This window comes from Lathyrus oleraceus, chromosome 2 (genome assembly GCF_024323335.1).
Source record: "Lathyrus oleraceus cultivar Zhongwan6 chromosome 2, CAAS_Psat_ZW6_1.0, whole genome shotgun sequence".
In the NCBI taxonomy this organism is placed as follows: domain Eukaryota; kingdom Viridiplantae; phylum Streptophyta; class Magnoliopsida; order Fabales; family Fabaceae; genus Lathyrus; species Lathyrus oleraceus.
The window spans coordinates 461,384,527-461,393,966 of record NC_066580.1 but is presented as its reverse complement, the minus strand read 5'-3'; the positions used below and the strand labels follow the sequence as shown (position 1 = coordinate 461,393,966).

Genomic DNA, 9,440 nt, shown 5'->3' with positions numbered 1-9,440 from the left:
AGTGTTCACTTCTCTATAAATATGTGAGATAACAAAATACATATGAGTTGTTATGTTAAGACAAATCTCGTACGAATTTGACAAAACACTTAAAATGAAGGGTTGAAATCTTAGCAACAACAATAGAGTTCAGTTCTAACTAAATTCTAACAAAATATGCTTCCAATCTTTTTCATCGATGAACTCAATGAACATAGCTTTTGAGAATTCAAAAATAAAAAAGTTCAAGACACCTAACAAATGAGAGAAAACATCTATAAAATCACTAATAATCTCTAAAAAATCCCATCACAAGCCGCAGTTATTTAAGAGATTCTTTGATATTGTTAATACTATATTGGTATCTTAAAAAAATCTATATTTTAATAAAAATATTTTTAAAAAAATTGATTTATAAAAATAAATAAAAATAAAATGGAGGGAGAGCATAATTTTGTCAGTATACTAAAGCAGCTTTACTTTACTTTTCCAAAACGGAATTTAAGTATAAAGATGCAGTCACTTACATTACCATCTCTTTTTTGTTTGACTAAACTAGTGAAACTCAAACCACACCAACAGTATTTCCCACTCACTCCCTTCCAAACAGACAGCAAAACACACTGCAATTCATTACGGCCCCACCATGCCAGCTGCCATCCCCTTCTTCTCCTTCTTCTTCTTCTCTCATCTCTCATCCATTCATCTCTCTCTCTCTCTACTCTCCAACACCAATGCTCAACCCTCCCACCACCGACACCATGACCGACCAACTCTCCGACCAAACCTCCATCTTCGGCCTCCGTCTTTGGGTCGTCCTCGGCGTCTCTGTCGGCGTCGCCATCGTCCTCCTCCTCTTCCTCATCTCCGTCTGGCTCGCTTACAAACGCAACAACAACAAAAACTCCAACACGTTAAAAACTTCTATCCCAAACATCTCCAAAGAGATCAAAGAAATCAAACTCGACGTTCTTCCGTCCAACAATCCACAGCCCGACCCGTTTCCTGAACCCGACCCACTCTCATCCACCGAACATCAACAACAAAACCACCTCGAAGAAGAAACTCCCTTGAGTTACAAGAGAATCCAGCTTGAGATAGGGAAAAACCATAGAATCTCTTACCCTGAACAACGTACTTCTTCTCGAGCTAGTAATAATTCTCATGAAAACAGTGGAGAATCTCGACCGTTGGATCAAACTCCTACCGCGATACCTCAAGTTTCTCATCTCGGTTGGGGTCATTGGTATACTCTTAGAGAATTAGAAGATGCTACCAATGCTTTTGCTCCCGATAATGTTATTGGGGAAGGTGGTTATGGAATTGTTTATCATGGTATTTTGAAAGATAACACTCAAATTGCTGTTAAAAATTTGCTTAATAACAGGTTCTTTTTCTTTCATACTATCTCTCTTTTTAAATCATCATTTTGTTTATATTCAACTTAACTATGCTTTGTTTGTGATTTTATTAGGGGACAAGCTGAGAGAGAGTTCAAGGTGGAAGTCGAAGCTATAGGACGGGTTCGCCATAAGAATTTAGTGAGGTTGCTTGGTTATTGTGCTGAAGGTGCTCATAGGTAGTATATACTAGTGTTCTTTTGTTTGATTTGATTTACATGTTTTTGATTTTTTTTTCTGGTTGTTATGATAGTTACTGATGAGCGTGTTTTTTTATCCTCGTTATAGAATGCTAGTGTATGAGTTTGTTGATAATGGTAACTTGGAGCAATGGTTACATGGGGATGTTGGGCCGAGTAGTCCTCTAACATGGGAAATTCGAATGAATATTATTCTTGGAACGGCGAAAGGGTGAGATACTAAGCAACAAAAACGACATTGTTTGAATTTTTTTTGTTGTCTATTGTGTTCTTCAATTTTGAAATTTAATGGTGAGAAATGGTTTTTTTGATATTGTTTTTTGACAGGTTGACTTATCTTCATGAGGGGCTAGAACCGAAAGTTGTTCATAGGGATATTAAATCGAGCAACATTTTGCTTAGTAAGCAGTGGAATTCAAAGGTTTCTGACTTCGGTCTTGCCAAGCTTCTTAGCCCTGATAGCAGCTATATTACGACCCGTGTCATGGGAACATTTGGGTTTGTACATTTTTCTCAGGCTAGATTTTGTTCTATTCTATGCTAGAAGGACTATATATAAATTATGGATTTTTATTTTCGCAGATACGTAGCTCCTGAGTATGCAAGTACTGGAATGTTGAATGAACGAAGTGATGTATATAGTTTTGGGATTCTTATTATGGAAGTGATTACAGGCAGGAATCCAGTTGAATATAGTCGTCCTGCAGAAGAGGTTCGGTTTATTTCTTTTACGATTGTGATTTGTCAACCAACCTTCATGTTATTGACGGTTTATTACGCTTAATTCTCGAATCTGACAACTAGAAAATTTCAGGTGAATTTAGTTGAGTGGCTGAAGAAGATGGTTGGTAACAGAAATCCCGAGGGAGTGTTGGATCCAAAGCTTCCTGAGAAACCAACTTCGAGAGCACTAAAGCGAGTTCTTCTTGTAGCCTTACGATGCACCGACCCTAATGCACAAAAGCGGCCTAAAATGGGACATGTAATACACATGCTTGAAGCTGAAGATTCCCCTTACAAAGAGGTAACTATAATTTATGCTTCAATTATGGTATTATCTAATGAATAAGAAAGCATAGCATGTGGTTTGTTACTTTTATTAACTGCGACATCAATCCGAAATATTTCAACAACTATAATGATATAGGATCGCCGTGCTAGAAGAGAGGCAGCAGGACAGTCACCTATTGCCAGAATAGACAATAGATTGAAAGAGGAGGCTTCTGTATCTGTTGACGACGGTGTACATGAAAACGAGAAATCTATAAGCGAGACAAGTTCAAATCATGAAATACAGAAGCAATAAATTTGCATATCTGTCTCTTCAATGACAACGAGAAAAACCTGTGCTGCAACTACTCATCCTATCCTCCCTTTACAACCTGTCATTGCAAAACGCAAACAGGATTTTCATTCATGGGGGGCCTTAATGTGCCTTTTGCTTTAGATTGTTGGCACGTTCTATACCTCAGCGGACACTGCCACTGCCATAACCTTGCATCGAGATTTCTTCACTTTCTATCTCCCATGTCATTTTTTAAGGGGATGATTGTATTTTAGCTATAGGCCGGTCGTGTAAATTATAGTCACACGGTTCAATTCATCCAATAAAACTATTTTGATTTTCCTTCAAGTCTTATGCATGTTTTTAGTATTACAGTGAATTTGTCAGTTGTCAGAATCACTGTAATCCACCCTACCCTAAACACACGCACACGCACTTACACCGTGCGGCTTTTTCTTGGTTGAAAGTTACTCCTATGATGCATACAAGTAAGACACACAACAACACATTCATGTTACATAGTTGGCATTATATGACAGACTATCTTCACATCAATGCAGTGGTCCAATAGTCCCCCATGTGTAAATAAGTGGGGGAGAATTTACGTTGTTATTCAGAGAAACCCTGACAGCTGTGTAATGAAAGTTTCATAACTCAATTCATCTTTATAAGGCATCTCATGCGCGACCACTATATTTTGTCTCATGAGAAAAAGAAGCCCCACAATTGATTCATATATTCACTAGATCTCACTTCCATCACCTGAAAACAGGTTTTGGCATGACTTGCACCAGCTCAAATTTGGAAGTTCACCAGATCTCACTTCCATCACCTGAAAACAGGTTTTGGCATGACTTGCACCAGCTCAAATTTGGAAGTTCACCAAAGTCTGTTTCCGAGTTGGGTTTTGGAGGATTACGTCTATATTTTGATATCTCTTTGATATTTTAAAAATGTTTTTAAAAGAATATGATTTTATACTATTACAAAGAATCAAATGACTCAATGCTTACAATACACCGAAACCAGTGACATTTTATAACAATGCCAAGAAAGTTGTGGCAACCAAAACTAACATGACTGGTTGTATCATTGTTGCTGTTCTACCAATATATGCACTGCTTGTCTGATTATTCTTAGGGGACTGTTGGTTTCCATCTGGTGCAGCTTCTGCAGCAGGCGGAGGTGGAGAAATTTGAGGAACATCACATTCACCAAATGTACCATTTACCTAAACATATATTAATACACATTAAGGTAAAGTTTCCAACTAATATGCAACATATGATATAGTTTAACCAAACCTTGCAATAGTTAATGTTGTCGCATCCACAAGTGAGATGACCATTTGCTTCATCAACAGCTTCTGCTGCTCCTCCTCCATCATTTCTCTATAACACCATTATCATCATTAATGAGTTATTATAAACTCGCCTTTTATGATTAATGATTTAAAATTTAAACAAATATATAATTACCAGATAATAATCAACGGCGATGAAATTTGGCCATCGGTTGCCGGCTGCTTTATGGCAAGTCCTGATCATGTTAAGCAATGGAGCCGAATTATCGGCACATGATTGAGAACGATTCGGTGTAGAATGAAAAAAATTAACCAGAACCAGTGACCTAGACTTTAGATCAAGTGGTGGCGATTCTGGTCGACTCGAACAAATACCCTCTTGCATACCTTCACTTCCATCTAAAATTTTCACACACACACACACAATTCATATTACACTACTAATAAAAGATAATTAACTTATTCACACGGTCACACATTCGTGCAATGCAATTACTCACATTGGTTTTCTACGACGTATTTCCACAGGAAAGGAATGCCTTCAGATTCTTCCTTAGATTTTTTCGAGGTGAAAGCGATGAAGCGATGATTCTTCTGAATCATGTCATCGACAGTAGGCCAATCTTCACCCTTCGTGGGCATCAGAGCAAGTGGGAACATGTACTTGTTAATTCCCGAACCTTGGAAGACCTTAGTTATGCCCGAAGGAGCTGCGACATAATCCTCAATGAAAATCGTGACTATTTCAGAAGGATTTGAGTCTAAAAACGCGCGAATTTCATTAAGCGCGTCTACTGCAGGTATCTGCAGATCATAGATTGACCTTAGTTTATGTTATGTCATTAGTGATTAACAAAGCATTCCTTATAGTAGAGTCACACACTTACAAAGGAAGTGAAGTTGAAACATTTGTTTCGAGTAGAATGACACAACCATACATTGTTTTGAAAATCATACATATCTAACATGAATCCTCGTACACCATTCTGTAAATACAAAATATACAGGTAAGTGAAAAAAAACACAAAGATTTAACCAATGCACATTCATATGTTACTATACTATAATCTATTATAACAAAAAAGAAATATGAAAAGAAGAATCAAATCTTACTTTAAGTTGATCACCGATTTTGTCGTCTTGGTTCATAGGCGCAATGATAAAGGACCCCGTGGACGATCTTGCCCCCGCTAAAGCAAACGAATTATGCGTCGTTAACCATGAATATCGATTAAACGGTAAACCTTTCACCTTCATAATATTATTATAAAAATAAATAATCCAAAAAATTTCACAAGAAAATATTGAAATAGAACAAAACAAAAAGTTTATAAAAAATTTCAATTATAATTTTATGAAAAAAAACTAACTTTGGTAATTGGGTTTAAAGTTTGTATTCTGCTACATCTGGGTCTTGTATTTCCATTTGCAGGACATGTTTGACATGTAAGACCAGCATCACATGTTCCACAAGTTTCTCCGATCTGTTACCTCGTACTTGGTCAGAAAAACCAAAGACAATAAAAAACAAGATTGCATGCAAATATTAGAAATAAAAATAAATAATTAAATTCATAATTTAAAATTACCTTGGAGCTGGATGAATAGGTGAAGAGACACATAGCGATTAACACAAAAATATGAGTTTGTAAATTATGGATGCGAATGTCGCCATGTAACCTCTGCAGAAAACAAAACATTGTATGAATTTAAACAGACACACAAAGATAATGATTAATGTATAAAGATAATTTAATAAATGCAATAGTATATGATTAATAGAATTAGAAGAGGAATAACATTATGCTCTTACCTTCATTCTATTTTTTTTATATGAGAGAGTCGCGTCTTGCGCTCTCTATTTTCTCTTGATGTTAATTTTGAAGAATGAGGTTTTTGTTTTATGAAAGTAAAAAGTTTGTATACCATTAAAAGAAAAATATTTAGTGAAGGAATGAGAAACTTTTAGGTAGATAGATTAGAGAACAAATAATAAAACCATTCATTAACTAAAAAAAGACAAACACATATGTTATATTGACATCACAAAACAACTTCTCTCCCCTTTATAGACATCACCCGACAAAAAATAAAAAATATTTATAAGGACACTTATAAATAATTTTTATTTAAAATAGGAATTATGAATGTGAATAATAAAGAGAGGAATTATTGTGTAACGTCGTTGTCCCTTAATCTTTTCTTAATTGATGAATGGTTTTATTATTTGTTCAATAATCTACCTGCCTCTAATTTATCTACCTATATTTCTCATTCTTTTACCAAATGTTTTTTTCTTAAGTATTACAAAACAAAAATTTCATTCCTCAAAATTAACATCAACAATTAATAGCGTTCATGAAATAACTCTCTCATACTAAAAAAAAGGATAATGATATTTCTCTTCTAAGTTTAATCATCATATATATCAATGCATTTGTTACATTTTTTTTTTATATTAATAATTTTCTTTTCGTGCGTGTCATTTTTTTTATCCAAACAAACTTAATATATTTCAATTAGCAACTGTCGTTCAATATATGGAAGAATTAAATTAAACAAACTATGTCTAGTTTAAGAATTGAGCGATTTAATTAAAAAATTGGCAACTGAATTTGCTTGACGTTTGAAAAACTTTACCTCAAAATTGAGAATATATTATAAAAGACTCTTAAGAGACAAGACGATAATATTAAGTTTCGAGCTATCCCCATAGTTGATATGAATAGCTTGAACCACTGTTTGAGAGTCATTTTCAAAGATCACGTAATCCAGTTGCAACTGGATGACTGTTTAAACGGCTTCTTTTATAGCTATGACTTCAACTTCTATAGTCGATAAAAGACCAACGTCCCATAATATGTCTCCAAAGATGAATCTACCAAGACAATCTCTAACCCACCAACCCTTATTAATAGTCTCTTTCTGATTATTGAAGCTCACATCGACATTGCACATCACCCACCATTCATTAGACGAATTCCACACTATTTGGTTATTGTAATAAGTTTCAAAAGAATTTTTTTTGTCAGTCTTGTCTTCTTGGAGAACAAATAAAATTACCATTTTATGAATTGTTTTCTTATATTTAGTTGTCTTTTGATATTGCCCATAGTGATATTTGGACGTCACTTATTCTATATTTAGATGGAAATCGTTATTATGATTTAATAGTTATTGATTTCACAAAATTTTTATGGACTTTGCCAATGACAAATAAATATCAAGTGTATTCCATTTTCTTCAGCTTCACGCTCATATTAAAACATAATTTAAAAGTGAAATCAAATATTTTCAATATGATATTGAAAAAGAGTATGACAATGCACAATTTTCATAAAATTTGCAAACTAAATAGAATGACATTTTGATTTTCTTATCCTCATATCTCTCCTCAAAATGAAAAAGCATAAAGAAAAAATTATATCATTAATAATATCATTTGCACCCTTCTAGATCATATCTCTGTCCCATCTCATTTTTAACATCATACACTATAAATGTCCACTTACCTCCTCAACATCCTCCCCAACAAAAAGTTTGCCCTACAAACTCCCACTAAAAGTTTTCTACTAAAAAGACATGTCATACTCTCACTTTAAATTATTTGGTTGTCTTTGTTACCCTCTCATTCGATCTACCTCTAAAACTAAATTATAATCTCGTTCAACACCATGTGTATTTTTGAGTTATCCTTCAAATCATAGAGGTTATAAAGTTATGAGTTGTCGAGTCATAAAATAATTATATCTAGGCATGTCACCTTTGATAAAAATGCATTTTCGTTTTCTATCTTAAATGCTCATTCAACCTCTAATTATGAATGTTTAGATATAAGTAACACACTCTTTCTTAACTTTGATCCAATCTATTCTCATCAGAACACCACAACAACAAACCAAACCCCTACTCAAAATGCTACCCCATCGACCATAATTACCTCATCCTTAAATCTTACTAATACAACCCCTACCTCCCGATAAATTCCATCACATACACAAAATCTTATCTCATCCTCACAGTTGGCCTCATCACAAACAGATGACCCAATCATTTCATTGCATCAACCACCTCTCTCACCTTAAATGACCATCCAAGCACAACATGAAATTTTAAGCCTCACAAACTTTTTAATTTATGGCCATGAAAGATAAATATGATACTCTCACTGAAATTTAGACGTGGGACTTAGTGCCCCGTCTGCCCAATGCTAATATTATTCAAAGTTTGAGGATTTTTAGACATAAAAATAAATCCAATAGGTCTTTTGAGAGATATAAAGCTCAACTTGTAGATGATGGTGTCAGTCAACAAAATGGTATCATTATGGTGATACTTTCAGTCATGTAGTTAAACTAGCCAATATTTAGACGATATTCAGTGTTGCTTGATCAAAATCATGGTGCCTTCATCAATTAAATGTCGATAGTGCATTTTTGCATGGTAATATAGATAAAATTGTCTACATGCATCATTCATTTATGCAATCTTCAACATTCTGATTATGTATGCTTGCCTAGGAAGTCACTATATGAACTTAAACAAACACCATGTGGTTGGTAGTAGGTGTTTTTTGACTATGTTTCTATCTTGGGTTTCTCTCACAACATCTTCGATATATATTTCTCTATGTGGAGGACATCATTCTAGTTGCCTCCTCAACTTTTTTTTTGCTAATTCATCATGACTAAACTCAGCTAATTTTCTATGAAGGATTTAGGCCATCTTGGTTACTTTCTCGGTATATCTGTTACCAGACACACATGAGATCTTTTTATGTCACAATTGTTTTTTTTTAGGAAATTATTGAGCGCACGAGTATGTCTTCTTGAAAACCATATACTACACCAGTGGAAATAAAAGCTAAACTAGCTAGATCTTTTGTAAATCCATATCATGATTCCATTGAGTGTCATAGTCTTGTTGGAGCACTTCAATACTTGACTTTTACTATACCCGGTATCACTTATATTGTGCAACAAGTGTGTTTTTATGCATGATCCGAAAACACAACATATGTCTGCCTTGAAGTGCATTATTCGGTATAATCAGGGTGCTCTGGATTTCAGTATACATCCATATCCTTCCTCAATAGATAAACTCATCACATATACTAATGTTGACTATGGTGGATGTCCACACACCAGAAGGTCAACATCTAGGTATTGTTTATATCTTAGGGACAACCTCATCTCCCAGTCTGCTAAACGATAACCTACGTTATCTTGTTCCATGTTAAAGCTGAATATCGTGGAGTCGCTAATGTAATATTT

The 9,440-nt window shown here is 34.6% G+C and overlaps 2 protein-coding genes across 3 annotated transcripts; one reads left to right on the top strand and one right to left on the bottom strand.

The window, feature by feature from the left end:
• The first annotated feature begins 529 nt into the window (after positions 1-529).
• LOC127120398 (probable serine/threonine-protein kinase At1g01540) lies at positions 530-3,782 on the top strand. Of its 2 annotated transcripts, none has more exons than XM_051050813.1 (7): positions 530-1,366; positions 1,454-1,558; positions 1,668-1,790; positions 1,907-2,077; positions 2,162-2,291; positions 2,394-2,603; positions 3,637-3,782. In XM_051050813.1, exons 1-7 carry the CDS (start codon positions 714-716, stop codon positions 3,646-3,648), a joined length of 1,404 nt encoding a protein of 467 aa, XP_050906770.1. In that variant the 5' UTR covers positions 530-713; the 3' UTR covers positions 3,649-3,782. The 2 variants fall into 2 exon arrangements, with proteins under 2 accessions (XP_050906770.1, XP_050906769.1); XM_051050812.1 differs by lacking the exon at positions 3,637-3,782 and adding an exon at positions 2,727-3,212 and having other exon boundaries at positions 532-1,366.
• Positions 3,720-5,867, bottom strand: LOC127120401 (PI-PLC X domain-containing protein At5g67130). Its single transcript, XM_051050819.1, has 8 exons — positions 5,757-5,867; positions 5,538-5,651; positions 5,281-5,418; positions 5,055-5,153; positions 4,668-4,971; positions 4,343-4,566; positions 4,169-4,255; positions 3,720-4,095 (listed from the first exon to the last, which is right to left on the bottom strand). Exons 1-8 carry the CDS (start codon positions 5,865-5,867, stop codon positions 3,901-3,903), a joined length of 1,272 nt encoding a protein of 423 aa, XP_050906776.1. The 3' UTR covers positions 3,720-3,900.
• Between the last annotated feature and the right edge of the window lie 3,573 nt (positions 5,868-9,440).